Source organism: Cupressus sempervirens, chromosome 1 (assembly GCF_028749045.1).
Source record: "Cupressus sempervirens isolate cs-2001-9-10 chromosome 1, ASM2874904v1, whole genome shotgun sequence".
NCBI lineage: Eukaryota > Viridiplantae > Streptophyta > Pinopsida > Cupressales > Cupressaceae > Cupressus > Cupressus sempervirens.
In genome coordinates, this window is record NC_143118.1 from 628,982,346 (window position 1) to 629,000,304 (window position 17,959).

The 17,959-nt window shown below is 38.6% G+C and overlaps 1 protein-coding gene across 1 annotated transcript in view; it reads left to right on the forward strand.

Moving 5' to 3' along the window:
- Nucleotides 1-17,661, forward strand: part of APE1 (acclimation of photosynthesis to environment) — a 73,108-nt gene extending 55,447 nt beyond the window's left edge. Inside the window, exons 7-9 of the mRNA XM_089833160.1 lie at nucleotides 16,409-16,489; nucleotides 16,687-16,732; nucleotides 17,017-17,661. Coding sequence (XP_089689286.1) covers nucleotides 16,409-16,489; nucleotides 16,687-16,732; nucleotides 17,017-17,084 — 195 coding nt within the window. The 3' untranslated portion in view covers nucleotides 17,085-17,661. The remainder of the gene's footprint in view (nucleotides 1-16,408; nucleotides 16,490-16,686; nucleotides 16,733-17,016) is intronic.
- The last annotated feature ends 298 nt before the right edge of the window (nucleotides 17,662-17,959 follow it).

Below are 17,959 nucleotides of genomic sequence, written 5' to 3' on the forward strand. Positions count from 1 at the left end.
CTAGCCGATACACGTCACAAGTATACAAGATGGATAGCTTTATCATACAACACATACACAATGAGTAGCTGCAACATACATCACAATGACGATAACGATTGGAACATAACTGATTCTCAAGACGAGTTATTGATTGGCTCATATAAGTATCATGAATAGCATTGTGACTAGCTCTTGTTGGCCACATCACAAATAAAATTGTAACAGGCTCATAATCAATGGCTAACCACCCCTTTACTATAACATACTAAAAATTTAAAAGAAAAGTTGAAATCTGAGATATGCTTGTTATGACAAGTTTTGTTTTTTTGTTTCGCAAGATATAAAAGTACAAGCATAGAACTATAACCCATAATATTCTTAACAAGGTAAAGTATTGAATTTTAACTAACCAACATTAATTTACTTCGAATTAGAAAAGGATTACTTTTGCGACTAAGATAAGATAAGGTAAGATAAGATAATAATATCAAAGTCCACTAAAAACCAATAAGGTTTATGGGATTGACCATACAAACAGAAGAGCCGGCCAAAGTAGAAGCACCGAATGGTGACTGAGAAGCAACAAAAGCAATAAACAAAACAAGAGAGAAGACAAGGTAAGGACTAAGGGTCCTTCCTTGCCACAAAGAAATAAGTAATAGAGGGGTAAACCCATGAATGATCCAAAGTCTTAGAATGCCGTGTAGAACCACTGTAGGACTGTCGTTGCCTAAAGAGACTGGTGCAGTGTCTAACTGATCTGGAATGAGAAGTACTGGAAGGCCTTTTCAAACCCCGTGAAGGAGACAAGGGAGAGAAAAAGGCAGTAATGAACTGGTCGGAAGTACGCTTCTAAGGTATAAAAGACTGTAGGGTAATCTCCCGCAGGTGGGTGGCCTCCTGAAGATAAAGTGCAAGACACCATTGATCAATATAGCTGAAGAACATCGAAAAAGAACAATCTTTGAAAAGGCAGTAAAATCTCCCTTTGATCTCATAGTAAAGGGGACATCGAAAAATGAAGTGGATCTCAGTCTCAACCTCTTGCAAAGTACACAACTGACAATTTTGATCAGCCCGATCCATATGGTGATTGGTTCGAGCCCTAAGGCGGTGAGAGCCAACTCTGAAAGAGCTTAAAGAAAACCGTAAGGCATGATTCTAGCGCCGATAGAGATAAGTAGGGCAAACAATAATACCACCCTAAATCTTAAGAAAATGCTCACCATAGAAGGCCATTTTAGGTCACAGCCCTCCTGGGGGATTACTTCAGGTAGTGATAATGCACTGTCTATAAATATCCTATTTGACATGCTCATTCAACTCCTAACGTGAGGGGAGAAGATGAGCAGGAGCATCAAGTGAAAACTGGTAAGGAGGAAGACAATCTATCTCAATACCAATCAAACCCAACAAAGAAGTGGCCTAGGTGTACCAACAACGAGACCTCGTAGAAGTGTTGGATCTCATAATCTCAACAGAAGAACAATATGCCAGATGAGAGTATTTGTGCCGGTCAACACCCGAATCCATAAAACCATGAAGTCAATGAAGAAACCAAATCAAGTAAAAAATGGTGGCAAGTTTGAGAGGATGTGCTCCAAACTCAGCTAAGACAATGCTATGAGGGGTGAGTCTGTGAAATCTTATGATATGCCGTAACATCAACGTCTGAACCTATTTAATAGAAGCCCAATTAGAAGCAATAAGAGAAGGCCCCCAAACAATTGAGCCATAGAGAACAGTCGGACGGACCAAGGAGTCAAAAAGGGACAACTTGGATGAAATATCTTGGAAGTGATGCCTTAAGCATTGTCTTTCTAGCAAAGTCAGGGAACCCATGCCCTTACTAACTCTGGGCTGAATAGCTGGTCTCAAGCTGAAGCGCGACCCTAAGAACTTCACACCGAGATACATATAAGAGGGGGTAATCTCAACCTCGTGACCTGAAATAAGAAATGAAGACAAGAGGTCTTTAAACAGTTAAAGACCATAACTCGAGTCTTAGACAAATTGACTACAAGCTACCGCTGATCACAAAAAGAAGCCAGACCATCAAGGAGTCTCTGTAAGCTGTCGGTAGAAGAGGCCAAGAGAACCACATCATCAGTAAAAAGGAGAATGGAGATCAAAACTTGATGCAAATAGCACCCATCATCCGGTTGAGAGGAGTTCACAAGGAAATCCTCCAACTCATCAATATATAAGCCAAACAGAGTAGGAGAAAGAGGACAACCCTGTTTCACCCCAATGGCGCTTTGAATCGGAACAGAAAAGCCTTCCGGAGTCCTAAGCCTACCGGTTACCTTCTCATAAAGCCTCATAATAGTAGTCTGCAACATATCTGAGATCCCAATCTCACGAAGTCTTTGAAATAAGGCCAACCTAGGTATAGAAGCGAGAGCCTTACGGAAGTCCACAAAACAACAGTAGACCTGAGAGTGGTACCTAGCCTCTTCAATGATAGCCCGCAGCGTGAAAACATGATCCATAGTCTGATAGTTTGCCCGAAAACCAACCTACCCTTTAGCTCTACAACCTCTTCTATCAAGCTCACTAGATAACATGGTATTCAGAGTAGTGGCATAAAGTTTGGCAAAAGTATGTCCAATCATAATAGTCTTGTAGTTACCCAGATCGGAAGCAGGCCCAGATTTGTGAATAGGGCAAACCACATGTCTAGACCAGGATTCAAGAAACCTAGTGCAAACCACTCTATTAAAGAGTGTAGGAAGGTAAGATCCGAGAACCGAAGCACCAAGCTTGAAAAGTTTTGCTTGGAAATCATCTTCATCTGCTGCTCTGCTGCATCTCAACGATCTAATGGCCTCAATAATACTAGAGTAGGTGAACAAATGACAGTATGGAGGTGGAGTGGAGTGAACAGGTGGCTGCCCAGGAATGTCGTAAAGCGTAATGATACGGGAGGTCAGAGAGTGTGAAAGATCCCTGATGGATCTCTTTTGCTGATCTACTGTAATTTTATATTTTTAAATTTGTTTTCTTGTTTATTTATGTTTTCTTGCAAAACTAGATAGAAGTGCAGAAAGGTTTGTTTGTTTTTAATGGTTTTATAACATAGAAAGGAATAGGGAACAACAACCTTGAAACAACACTGAAATAAATAAGTATTCAGTAAAAAATAAGAATTATTGCAAACCGTACTAGGTAGATTTGTTTGAATTATAGAGACAAGCAATAAATCCAATGCATTTCTCAAAGCTCACATACAAATTTGATGTCAAACTGGAAGGTGAAGATTGTTCTTGAATCTAGCATACATTTGGAGGTGAATACAAGCAATACTCTATACACCACGTGGTGTATTTGCTGCAAATGGCATCCCACAGGTTGCAATGAACCACGTCCCAACTGGAAAGATGATATGCCATGCTGAAACCCCAATAAGAATTGATGCCTCTGTCCTTAATCAGCACGCACAATACCTAAGAGATTCGGTGCCAAAGATTGCTGAGGGCTACATCCCAGCCAATCACTAACCTGGGGTTTGCGTCCCAAACTAGAAATTGCCCATTCAGAGAAAATTCATAAAGAAGTTGTCAAATATGCAAAAGATGATCTTAGAATGAAGCTTCTATCTCCTTATAACCCCTCTCAATTGCAAATCGAACCCTAAGTGTCTCCAAGTGGTGTTGGGTAGTGAAAGTGTTATAATTTCTTATTTTAAAGTGGTCATGTTACTAGAAAATGACCTTTTTCCTCATAGACAAAAATTTGTTCACTAAATTGCCCTAAGACCAAAGAGAAAGATTTAGAGAATTTTGAGACCTTTCCAACGAGCTATCACACCATAGGATGTGCATCCAGATGAGGCCAAAAACCCCTTATTACTCCAGAATGGCTAATAACTTAGCCTTATTTAATTATTAAACGCTAACTTAGGAAATATTAAAAATATAACCCAAATAGCCACAAAATGCCCAACTGACATCACAAACCATAAAATCATCCTGTCACTTGTCTGTGATTGAAGTCGAAAATCAAGGATCCACTGGCAATCTCATCCCTAAAATCTAGGGATGCTCCTAAAACTTGGGAAACAAGCCCTATCCCTCTAAAACTGAACCCAAAGAGTAATCTCATGGAGACCCAACCTTGGGCAAGATCATACCTCCTAAAAAGTAGGAACTGCCTCCTAAAAATAAGGAACGTTTCCCAATTGATCAATAATTGCTAGAATATCAAGTCCCCAACACTGAATAACCATACTGGGTCTCTATCCAACCCTGTCAGCCTACAAGACCCCATAATAAGCTGACTCACATGTCTCTGCTAGACTGAGCTAAAAGAGGGGACATGACAGAGTGGTAGTCGAGATTGGAGGACGAGGGGGAGCATCGAGGAAAAAGGGTATGCCAAAAGATCTGGGGATTTTGAATAAGCGTGGAGCAAAGGATTCTGCATTAAAAAGAAGCAAAAGAACCTTTCTTGTGGCGAAGAAAATGGAGGTACGAAAAGCACAAATGGGTGAAGGCTTAGAGACTGAGTCTTGAAGGCAACACGAACAGGATGATGGAAAGCATTGCAATCGGTATCAAACCATTTATTCATAGGACAAGTATTCTGACGCTTAGCTCTGAGAGACGGAGGGGAGTAGTGAAGAATAGAAAGAAGAGCAGAATCCTAGATGAGAGAGGCAAGTGAATCAAACATGTTAGAGGCCGCAAGCGACTCACCAAAACTAGCAGGTGTCAGAAGTCTCCTAAGGTGGACAGTAAAGAGCTCACCATCGCTCTCGAGGTAATGAAAGTGAGTAGGAAAGGAGATGGTATCAGTTGGGCAGTGAGAAGGCTGGAAAGAGTGTAACAGTTGGGGTGAAATGTAAGCGGAAATGCTAAAAAGAGCATGATCAGCCAAGGGGAGACGTGAAATGGTGAAACTGCGAACGGAAGAAATGAAGGAAGGAGAGGAAATGACATAGTCAACAACACTCACACCACCACAGTGCAGCCAACAAGTAAAGAGGTCCGATCTAGGAAGGGTAAACCATTTAGAATCAACAACCTAGAAGACTCACAGTGCTGGAGGAGGTGATGGCCATAACCTGAGAGCGGTCCAAGAACATCCTCCGAGGTGCGCTGAAGTCCCATACTACTCAGGTCTAGCTCAAAAGTGCAGTTTGAATCAGAACCATGATCATGCAAAGGAGTCTGAATATCCTTGGTTCAAGCGTTGAAGTCTCCAAGAATAATAATATCACCCAAAGCTGCAAACTGTGAAATACTCTCCTGAAGATCACAGAAAGGATCTCCATTCTTTGGGTCATTAATGGCATAAGGAGAGGTCGGTGGAAAATAACAGACAACAATAAAAATCTCTCTGTTGGTATTTTCACCGACCAATCTGAACCCACATAAATCTAACAAAGGCATCAGAGTGAACAACTGAAGTGAAGCTGAAAATATCATCACGTATCAAGCAAGCCACACCCCTAGACCCACGGACCCCACCAGAAGTCTGGACCTCATCTCTACAAACTGACAACCACTGATAACCAATATACTTGGAAGAGGGCACATGGGGCTCTCGTGAGTCTTAGTAATGGCCAAAATATCTGAGGACCCCACCGCATCATGAAGAAGACCAGGTAATGACCATAAAGAGCCATTACCATTCTAGCAGTTGACAAGAAGAGAAGGGGGCTTCTTCTTGTTAGATTGCTGTCGGAACTGTCATGTCAATTTGGAGGTTGTCCTCTCTACCCAACTAGTAGGAGGAGAATCACGAACCACAGCTCTAAGATTCCTAATAACAACCCATTTCCAAGCACGCCTACCATCTGCCACAATTCCCCAAGCATGTTTGAGTTCTGTAACCTATGCCTTAGTAAGATCTTCATCCAAATAAATTTTAGAGGGTAGAGAAAACAACTTTCTCTTCGCTCTAAGTGCACGAAGCCTATCAGAAAAAGAGAAGAATCTGATGAAAAGGATACCACCCCTACCAAACCAACACCTGTCCAAGATAATATCAGAGATACCAAGGTGATCTGAGAGAAACTAATGCCCTGCAGCCATAGGATTGGGAGTGGGTAAGAGACTTCGGACCCGTAGATTCAGCTCATGTGCACGCCACACACATTCATCATCAATCTTACCCTGGACAATTTTGTCTATACTCAACCTAGGTGTAGTAGTATTCCTATTACCAAATCGAAGCCCATGATTTCACTTTCTGTTTGGTTTTTGCAATCAGAGAAGAGTGTATTGTAGCCATTTTAGTTTTTTGTTCCTTGATTATGTCCAACCCGTCTAATTGTTCAACAACAGCCTTGAGATTGGAGAGGTGAAGGTGTCTGAGAAACGTTTGATATTCAATTCAATTGACTGTTTGATGTTTGAAAGTGCTGTTGTCAAAGTCACAACTTGTTCTCTCAGCAAGGTATTGACATTCTCCAACTTGAGCACTCTATCACACAATCTCTGATATGTCAGAGTTTGAATCTAGGGAGGGCAACTATCTCCCGTGGTCATTGTAACGTCTATCAAAAACGAGTTGAGAAAAACCCTAGCACAGATACAAGTAAGACTAACAGAATTTTTTGTGAAAGCAGAGCCACTGGATAGACCAAGGAAAGGCCTCGTGAACAATAGAAAACCCCGTGAAGAGCAGGCACAGCAAGGTAAGCAACCTGAGAAAGAAACCTGTGTGCAACTCAGGTAGAAACTGCCGGTAGATAGGGAAACCACGACCTATCTTAGATGGAAGTAGGGCAGGAATGCACAGTCGTTCAAGCATAAACAAAAACCAGTGCCCATAATCCGTTCGAAGCAAATCCTGACGGAAAAGACCAGTCCGAAGCCTGAGCAAGCACGAGAGAAAATACCAACAGAAAGAACACCAAACACTGAAGGCAAGTGAAGGTCGACAAAGGAAGAAGGGCACACGAACGAATGAATGCAGGTGGAAATCAACGCCATGGTGAGAGGGCACCCGAGATCACGCAATGACAGATAGTAATGTCACAGGAGTTAATCTTTGTCGCAGCGGGAGCCTTCGTCGCATAAGGGAAACTCATTACAATCAAATTGCATGCCCGGTATTATGGAAGAAGCACTTTCAACAAGTGCTGGCTGAAAAAGCAAGAAAGAATATAGAAATTTTCCTACAAGACATTATTTCTCTTCTACACTATAAAGTAAATTTGCTGCAAACATTAAATTACTTACTTTGTATGTAACGAAGTTGAGTTTGTCTGGGATGACTCTGCAAAGGCAATGTACTCAAGTCTTTGGCTTGCGAAACCAAAAGAGGGAACTGGGGCGTTTAACCACCCAACCATGGATTGAAGTTGACCCCTCCTAGGCTGCTTGAAATCCAAGCAGACCCGGCCCTCCGCAAGGGATGGTGGATGATCAAGTCAATAGTTCTTGGGAATCTGGTGTAGGGACACTTACATCATGATCAGTCGCACTCCGTAACCAGCAGCTACTTTGGTACAACTTCTGTCACAGATGTATCTAGTGTCACTATTCTGACGTCTGATAGACTTACCTTGGACAAGGATTTAGATTAATCAAAAATCTGGACTCAACTTCTCACCTTCCCGATTAATTAAGGGTTTGAGTTAATCTTCGTTATTGATTAGATTTGAAATTGAGTCTCTTTCCTAGTCAGTTGGTCTGCTGTATAGTTCAGATGTGGGATTGTGGCAGGGTTACATTCGGTTAACATTTTCCTTATGACAGTCACTAAGTCTTGCTAGGAGTATGCTCTTTACCATGGTTCAGCTAACCTCAATTTGTAAGCATTATTTCCTATGACGTCGGAGTGGTGACAAATGAAGCTGGAAATATTTTCATGCTATTTGATGAGTACAATGTCTCAGATTTACTATCAGCCATATTGTAAAAACTCTTTCGATTAGCTGCCCACTTGGCAATACTATTACTTTTCAGTGACTGAGTCACTTAGAGATTTAGTTCCGAATGTTTCTTAAGGAATTAGTAACCCAGGTCTTTTGGAAAATGACTGTTCCTGATAAGTTTGAAAGGTTTTAAACAGTCTGTTCTTTTCGAGACTTGCAAGTTTCTGGAGTATCAGTTCAAGATGAGTTTATGTTGGCAATTCCCTACTATGAGGTGGTCCATTGTTACTCCCATGTCCTCCTTACTGTTCTAGGTTGGCCTGGTTAGTTCTTTCTTTCTCTACAAGCAGTTAGAGTCATCTTGATGAGAAAAGTTTACCAAGTTTTTATCAACTGTGTAGCAAGAACCAGTATAGAAGACACAGGAGCTGAAGGTTATATCGAAACTTTTGAGGCCTTAATAAGATAAAAAGAAGCTCTGACAAAAGAAAAGACACCCAAGAACAATAATTTCATTACTACTGTTTTATGGTAAGTTTACATAGGTTTCTTCCCAAACAAGAAGTGCAGATCTGGTAGTTAGGAGTGAAAATGCTTGAACACATTCATTTCTTTGAACTAGCACCTAAGGTGGAAGGAAGAGTTCATTGCAACGCATAAAAGCAAGCTGCAAGTTAATGTAATATTCCCTGACTGTTCGAGTGTCTTCTCAGAAATAGCTGTAGCTATCACTGATGCCTCCCTCTTCCAGTTGTTTTGTAGAAGTCTTCTTACTTTCTAGGCAGCCTGTTTTCCTATCTGCTATACCGTTCAAGAAATTGTGTGTAACTGTTTTCCTCTGACGTTTAGAGGTGGTGAATGACAACAAACACACTAAGTTTGGTTTTACTTCTGCTCCTTTCCCTCCCTTCGAACAACTAGGAACCCCTAATAGGCTTGACCATCCATTGTTTTACGCTAAGTTACCGATGCTGATTCTGATGCTGATGCGGGTGCAGGGTGCTGATCCGCAGAACTTTTTTTTTTTTTTGGGGATTTTGGATGTGTTTGGGTGCGTCCACACACACACACACAGACATAATAATATATATGTACTAAAATTTATGTATGCAAAGAAATGCAAGAAATATACAAAAATAAACCATTCCATAGCATGATGCTTCACCATTGATAGTTCAACTTCAAATTCACTAATCAAATTCAGTCATTCGGAATCATAAGCATTCTAAAAAAAAATCGACATTCCCATCATCATCAATTAAATACATCCTAAAATTGACATCTAAAAGGCGTTTTGGCTGCGGGTGCTTTCTAGATGGGCCCAGATGCTTCCGGATTCTCCTAGGAAGCACATCCTGGACCTGTGAATTCTTGCTGGATGCACTGCAGTGCATCCACCAAGAACCCACAGTCCCAGGATGTGCTTTCAGGGAGAATCCGTGCAGCATCCTAACGCACCCAAGCATCCGAACGCATCGAAACCAGCATCTGGCCATTTCAGCAAAGAATCGGTAACTAAGGTTTTACGTGGCTCTATTCCTTGCCATCTCCATCGTGCAAGGCTTCAACTGATTAAGGCTTTGTTTTATGAAACCATATTCTAATGTTCACGTATGGAATACTTCCCTGCCTCTGATTGTATACATCTTGAAATTTATAATGATCGGTGGAATTTATAATGAATGAGATGTTTGCCGAAAGCCTTAAGTCCAACGTTTAAGTTGGAATCAATATAGAAAATTATTAAATGATTAAACGAAGGAAACATATCAATAGGAAAATAATTTCCATGATAGGGATAATGGTGAAATAAGGATCTAGCCAAGTTGGTGTAGGTTTAATATAATTCTCTAATGTTTCCACTACCTTAAGACTTCGTCCAATTTAATTAAAATCATGTTAGTGAGAAAATCCCCATGATTGGAGGAGTTGGAATGACTATAGGGTAGATTACTAGTCGGTCCCCATGACTTTGAATTGGATAAGATTAGTTTGGGATAATAATTGTCATTGATCTATATAACATGAGATGGTGAGTCCCTCCAAATTAAGTCACCATGTCCATCTAGGTGTAATTTTCCAAGTCTTTCCATTTCCAGGATTTGGAACTTGATCATCCCACATCCCCTTTCCTAGTGTTGCCTCCTCCCCCTTCGGGCCTGTTTCACGTTCTTCTTGCATCCAATCCAAACAAGTGGTTAAACCTTGATTTTCGATTTAAGTAGCAAGACCTTCATCAATGATTATATTAACATGTCAGTAAACTCTTATTAATATTAAGTTAAATCAATGCACTAACCAATAATTTTAACCATGATTTTAAGTATAACCAATTCAATCAAAATTAAGAGTCTTGAACAGAAATACCATAAATTCTGAAATCGGAATCCGCCTAGGGCTAAGTTTGCAAAACCACTATTAGTCCATATATACCGTCTAGGGCACAAAAGTTATACCACGGTTTAATAATATTCAAAAACCATTTAGGGAAACAAATCCACTGTTTAATAATATTCAAAAACCATATAGGGCAATAAAACCACCGTTTAGGTTAGATCTTTCCCGCTAGGGCACAAGTACAAAACCATTAAAGAAATAGTAATCTCATCTAGGGCATTAATTAAATAAGGGCATGTGTGTAAGGGTACCAAATAAAAAAGAGGTGACATTTACCATATTGTATCCCAAAGAGAAGTAATATCGATATATTGCGCACTACACTGTGGATCTCATTCCTCTTCCTAGTCTTTTGCACTAGCAAATATTTGGGAAGAGGATTTGGTGCATTCCATATTGCACCAAGGTTCTGTCCTCAATCCAACAAGGGGAAGTATACCATTTCACATCAAACTAAGCCCAAAGTCATACCATGAGGCTGGTCCAATTATCACCTACCTTTTTGTCATTAGAATTTCTCTTTGGTGCTAAGCAATTAGGCCATCCATCCTCGGCATAAATTGGCCCCCATAACCAAATGCTTCTGGCAGAATTAATTAAATTCCCTAGATCAATGTGGGTATCCTTCGCCTGCATGCAATTGGTAGTAACCATCGACTAACTAGGGGATACACTTGGCAATCTACTAGCTTAGTATGCTCCTTGACTATTGTTAATCTTGAGTGGATAAGCTTACCTTTAGCGGGTCATAGGATTTATCATTCAGTGATCACCTCAAATAGAGAAGACTAGTCTACGTGCTAGAGGAATGCATATCTCTATCTATGCCCTTGTAAGGTCCCAACTCCATTTGTAGTCGTAAAAGTCAAAACCTGTACTTGGCTTAGCATTGTAATTGGAAGAGGTTCCTAACTCAAAACAAGTAGATAGCAATCAAACTATCAAGGAGTACCTACTCAAATCGTTGTCTAGAATTACATATCTCAAACACATAATAATTACATAGAACCAATACATTATGGTCTTGACTCAACATGCAACCATAAGCTGATATCGACTGTACAAAAGACAACCCAATTCATTTCCTTGACGTTCTATTCAAGCACATTATGTATATAATATAACTTATTTTCTTGACTTTTCCTAACATTTATTACATGTTCAACCTCATCTAAAGCCTACTAAAGAGGAAGGTTCAACAAGGAATAACCTAGATCCCTAGAGTTATCCCCTCAATAAACCCTCCCCTATGGACTTGAGGTCACATAGGTATCCTTCACCCAAGTGCCGCATAAGTTCCCGCTTCCAAATGGGTCAAAGTCACACGTAGTTCTCCTCACAGGGTTACTCAAGGAACACGTACCCAAATGTTCTTATTGTTAGAGTAAATAATTAATATTTAATTATTTATTCTATTGCTTAAGTTTACTTAGGTCATGCATTTATTTAATATTTCATATTTAATGCATGTAGTGGTTAGTTGTTGACAACTCGGGAGTTTGTTCCTTTTTTAGCATATTCCACTTTTTGTGGATGTGTGCTGAGTTGTCAATCTTATCTTCTACCTCCTTCCAGCTTGTTCTACAAGCTTCCATGAGCTCTTTATATTCGGGCTCTCTCTTATTGTAACATCGACGAAGCCATTTCTTATTGTAAATACATTTCTTATTGTGTTTGCATTTTTTGCTCTCATGTCCGTTTAGGGTTTTTGCCCGTGCTCCATGCTCCTCCCCTTCTATGGCTTCTCTTTGACAGGTTAGCATGCAGGTGATCTTGGCGTCTTCGGAGTTGGCTTTCCTCAACTCCAACACTTATACACAAGATATTCAAATGATACCCTTCAACAAATAATAATTCCATCTAAGGATAGTAAGATGTTTGTCTACACTCCACTAACTTAATTATTCACAATCTAACATGAGTATACTAAAATAGCTTTTAGTACATCATCTAACTCAACTATCAAACCCATATGGAAACACTTCTTTACAAATTTATCTAATAGATTTAATATTGAAGTATATTGAGGTTCTTTTACGAAGGGGTCCATGCATCTCATAAGTTGTATAAAAGATTTTACCCCTTTTCCCAGATACCATTCATGTTTATGTAGCACAAAATATTATACTACTAAACAAAAAGGATAACATGACATTAAAGGAACTTATTGCACCTTTTGCCACTACAATAGATTTTCCCATGCCTAGTGTCCCATGTAACTACATCTAATAATGTCACACTTGAAATGTTTAGTAATCGAATATATCACAATGTGCTTGCACACAATCAACTAGAGTTTCCCACAAGAGATAAGATACTACAACCATTAATGCCAACACAAGTTGCAATTTGTATCATCTTTTGAGGTCAATAAGATCGAGGATCACATATACATTTAACTTGACTTACATTGATAAGTAGGAGATGATTTCCACAGCTAGTCAAATTGTGATGTGAATATCAGGATTTAACTGTGTGATTTTTGAGTCAAACTCGATGACCCATGTTTCATGAGTAGTGATTCAACATGAATCCATCTCTCATGATAATAAATGGAACACTTAGCACTCATTGGATGCTCACTTAGCAAATGGGGTTGCAAGCTTTGGGTTTAACTGTGGAGGAAACTCCGTAGTTAAGCGCGCTCAGGCTGGAGTAGTACTGGGATGGGTGACCTCCCGGGAAGTCCCGGTGCTTCACCCCTGTGAGCATCACCTAGATCCAATGAGTGCTAAGTGTTCCATTTATTATCATGAGAGATGGATTCATGTTGAATCACTACTCATGAAACATGGGTCATCGAGTTTGACTCAAAAATCACACAGTTAAATCCTGATATTCACATCACAATTTGACTTACATTAATAGCCACTTCATATCCAATCTTTTAAATAAAAGTCAAAGTTTCCTTTTTACCCAATAGCATCCCTTCTACTAATTCTCAAATGTTGATAGAATCTAACACTGTATTAGCCTTATAGGTAAACCAATACTATTCCTAAATTCTTTCATCACAATGTGCATCTTGCCATTATATCAACAGTATTCTACAGTTAGTATTTGTTATATTACAAGTATTCAAAGCCTCATCATATTTTTCTCTAAATTAGATGCCACAATGATACCAATCTTAGGATAGGTGAATAATAGCTTTTTGGGACTGATTTGTTTATAATATAAGGGTATCATAATCCTAAATAACATTTCAGTTAAGGCCAAGCCAACTAGGATCTGCTCACAACATGATAAACTAATTTCATGCTAGTGGTTAAAGTCCAATACACTTAGTCATGGGCTAATAATATGATTTTACACAAACATCTTAAGCCCCATTTGGCTAGAATATTTTGAGTTAATTATGACATGATATACTAAGCACCCATAATATGAAAGAGGGTGGTCAATAAAGGATTTATAAATGGCATCCAAGAATATGGCTATGGATGCATGTTCATCATGACCGAGATTCTTAATGGAATTATTTTCTTAACAATCTAAATAAGTATTTAAAATTTAAAGACACCATACATGAGGAATCTACTTTTATGAGTAAATCCTACTTTTTTTCCCTTTCAACATAAACAGAATCAAGTAATAATACTTAAAAGCTACCACTTCATCGGTTGCAGGATACAATGTACATGTGAATATATTTCTTAGTTAATTATGTAAGGGACAATTATATAATACTCTTCTCCTAATTAATAGATCTAATAACATTGATTACAAGATGATTAGTTATTGAGGCCAAATCATTGCTAAGTGCATTCACTTGGAAATTTCTAAGATTCTCAACAAATCCATTTTGTGTGAATCCTGCAATTATTGCAAATTCTGAAACCTCATTTCATTCACCATGGTGAAGGCTTCCCATGCTATCCTCTGTTGCTTGTCTTTTCCAAACAACGGGTGTCCATGCCTTAACATGGTGCCCGTATTGGCACCATGTGTCCTGTTCTTCCTTGTAGCAAGGTTTTTCAATATTTTATTTACAATTATTTTCACACTTACATGGTTCAGCAAAGGTTGAACTGACGGGGATGTGACAGTGTGGTATTGATTGGAAACTTGATATCCCTCATGGTGGTTGGATCAATTCGTGAGATCACTCACATTTTTCCAAACACTTCATGTTCTTGCCCTCTCTAATTCAAGAGCCTTAACTAAGGATTTGGAATTTGATCTCCAATTGTAAACTCTTACCTCCAACAAGGTTTTTACTCACCCAAGTCAAACACTTCACTTTGACCTTAACCAAGACTTGGATCTATCACCTCGAAAAGTTGCTACACTGCCACTAAGACCACTGAACTACTAGCTGCTAAAGCGAAAAGCAGGGGTCCTCATTTGCAATGGGCTGATGGTGCGAAGACCTCACAACACTAACCATCCCTGAAAATTCCTCTAAAAATTGAGGATTCTGAAATGTCTCCCCATCCCTTGCCTTCCCCATTCCAGGAACTTGAGGCAACGTAGGTTCAATGGAATGCAGGTAAGTGCGCTTGTTCTCAAAGGTATCACTGTTTCTTGTGGATGAAGTCTAATCAGTACCCTTCCATGCTCAGTGAAATACATTGAGATGGATGAAAGCAAAATTTGTAGCACTGTAAAATGATATGGGAGAAACCATTTTTGTTCAGAAGCCACTTGACTAGAACTTATGGCCTCATTGTGTAGCTTTCTGTGCTTTTTTAATGCGTTGACTGCAAATCCAATTAATTGTGCTTCTGTGTGCTACTTTGTTACTTTTGTGCTCATAAATTCAGAAAGTGTAATTTATGTTTGCATGCTGATGACCTTACTGACTCTTAACTGTACTGCAAGGTTGCATAATTTTATAGATATGCAGATTAATGCCATTTTCAGCTTTCTGTATGACTTGTGCATTGAAAGAGTGCAATCCTAGAAAGATTCTTCAAGACTGAGCTTGCGGTTTTGTGCACAAATAGATCATCAATGCAAATGTGGTGACACATTACATAGAGTTCACCAACTTTGTGGCCCAATGGCCAATAAAGTTTCTAACTTATAGCAACTCCTCCAATATGGAATATTAATACAAAATACTGGCCAAATGATCTTAATTTTCCATTACTCGAAGGTTTGTATCTGATTCGTTTACAATTTGAATGAAGAAATTGGATCTGAGGCCACATTGCATAATGAAATAGCTATGGGAATCTTGCACGATGATGTCTTAGCTGGACGTGTATAAAATCTGAGCTGTTTACATAATCATACGTGTTCTCCTTTTTTCATCTTGACCACAGGGATGTCTATATGTAGGTTCATCATGCACATGAATTTGACAGTTGTAACTACTAGTACAATAAATTGATTTATTCCCTTTTTTATTGTCTTCCCTTTCAAATGAGTAAAGATTCTCTTATCACTGGTGGAAGTATTAGTTCACATCAGTTAGGCTAACTGTCAGAGCTTGAGAAATCAGTACAAATTTGAGAGGGTGAAGGATCTTCAGAAACAGTTCTCTGGGGTTTGGTATTCAGTTTAATAGGAAATTTTAAAAGGTGCTTTCAGTGTTATGGATTGGAAAAGATCATTTCTGAGAACAAAAGAATCCCATGTGAAGAATGCTTTGAATCAGAAATAGTAGACATTTAACATGTTGCAGCTCTTATGCAGAAACTCAGATAACAGTCCTAAGAGTGGACAAGAAAACTGAAATTGTCTTATTACAATAACAAACATTCTGAGTTTGGCAGCCACCCAGTCCCATCAATTCTTAGGATTTTTGAGGTTATTGCAGCAATTATGAAGAGAGACTTGCACAATTTAAAATCTTCTTTATTGTATCAAATTAATCATTCATCTTATCCAAAAGTTCTGTCATTTCTTTGATATTAAAGAGATCAAATTTCCACAATCCATTGTATTACTGTAATTTCTTTGATATTTCAGGATGTTGTCAAAATCATTTGCTGAGTGACCCCTTTTACAATTCTGAGCTGTTGAATTTGGACGCTATTAGCATATACATTATTAGGTCAAATATATTAGGTTTTAATTTTCTCTTGATTGAGACTTACAAATATTGAAAAATGTATATTTAGAAGATATGAGTCCTAGCCATTCTAACTATTGTTCCCTGGATACCATCGGGTTTATTAGCTTTTCTATCAACATGTTTGCTTTACTATTAATTGAATGTGAGATTGCTGACTGGATATTTCAGTGTCACAGGTGACCGCAGAAGGAAAGTACTCTCTGGTATTAGTGTTTGAGTCTAAGCCATTGCAGCTGACAGATTTTGAGCAAAGACAGGCATGCTTTTGTCACCAGAAGAATTTAATATATTATTTTGTGATTTTGTGTGTAGTATACATAGTTTAGGTTTTTTTCAACATGGCATCTGTCTTTGAGTTTTAAGATGCCCTTGGGAATACATTAACTTCCAGTAAAGATCTTACTTTGGATTTTAGAAAATCAATTTCTGTTCTGAACAAAAATGGTTTCTGCAGGCCAAATTTGCATCCTTTTTTGGGCCTGGCATCACTGCGCAAGTTGGTATATTTGCTAATTCCCTTTCTGCATGAGCTAGATTTCCAAAAGTTCGATGGAACACAAAATTTTAGAATATTTCTTAGTTCATTTTATATAATTGAACAACGAGAATGTTAGTGAAAACTTGAATGTAGTAAAAAACATGATGGTTCTATATTTTGCATAGGTATGAATATCTATGCATCTATTGACAATTTTGTAAGCTTGGTTGATCAAAATCTATGCATTGATTGTTAATTATATGATCTACATTCAACCTATATGTTCATGAATTTTTTTGAGTGCAGGAGAAGGTGGAGAAAATTTGTATGAAGTTAGGCTAACATCTGAAGGAAGCATGCAACCGGCTACTTGATCTGAAAGCATACTTGGGTTTTATGGATGGCAAGGTTTATATTGAATGAGTGTATCTTGAGATTATAAGAAGATAGTAGAGGAGCAATTCCTTGTACAATTAATTCAAGCTCCAAACTGCTTCAAGATGGTGATCAAAATTCATTACATTTGAAGGCCCTAAAGATATGTGATTTCGCATCTGCAGTTGTTATGCTCGGATAAGACATGACACACATTTTTAGTTGTCACTGCTTCCGATATCCAAAAGAAACTGCATTATAACAGTTAACATTAAGCTGGGCATAAATATCAATTAGAAGATGAAATTAACTAAGTTCAAAATGCACAATAAAGCTATTAAGGTGCAAAGTGAAGACCGTGTCCCTGCAAAATAAAATAAAATATTGGGACTGCCTAGACCGATGGCCTTGACAATTTAGAGTTGTAAAATTAATCAAGAATGCACAGATGTCTTTTCTTCAATTCTGAAGAAGAGGAATTTCTTGCGATTGTGATTTCTAGATGATGTCATAATGTTGTTTCTTTGGCTTGCTATAAGATATACATTTAAAAAGTGGAAAGTGGAATTAATTTCATCCACTGTTTTCTGGCCAGGATGTAAAAGTAGGATATAATGGTCTAGCTTTTATTATTGAAGAAATAAGAATTTACGTTCTCACTTATGGGCAGTCAAGGAACAGCATAACTGCCAAAAGCAACTAAGAGGAAATGACGAAGAGTAGAGGGAGAAGATCAGCTGCGCAGGAAATGACGAAGAGTAGAGGGAGAAGATCAGCTGCGCAGATTAACTGCTGCTTTTCACTGATTCTGCCCCCAAAGACCCGAAATACATGCGTGATAGGTCTTTTTTCATTTTTTCAACTGACACCATTT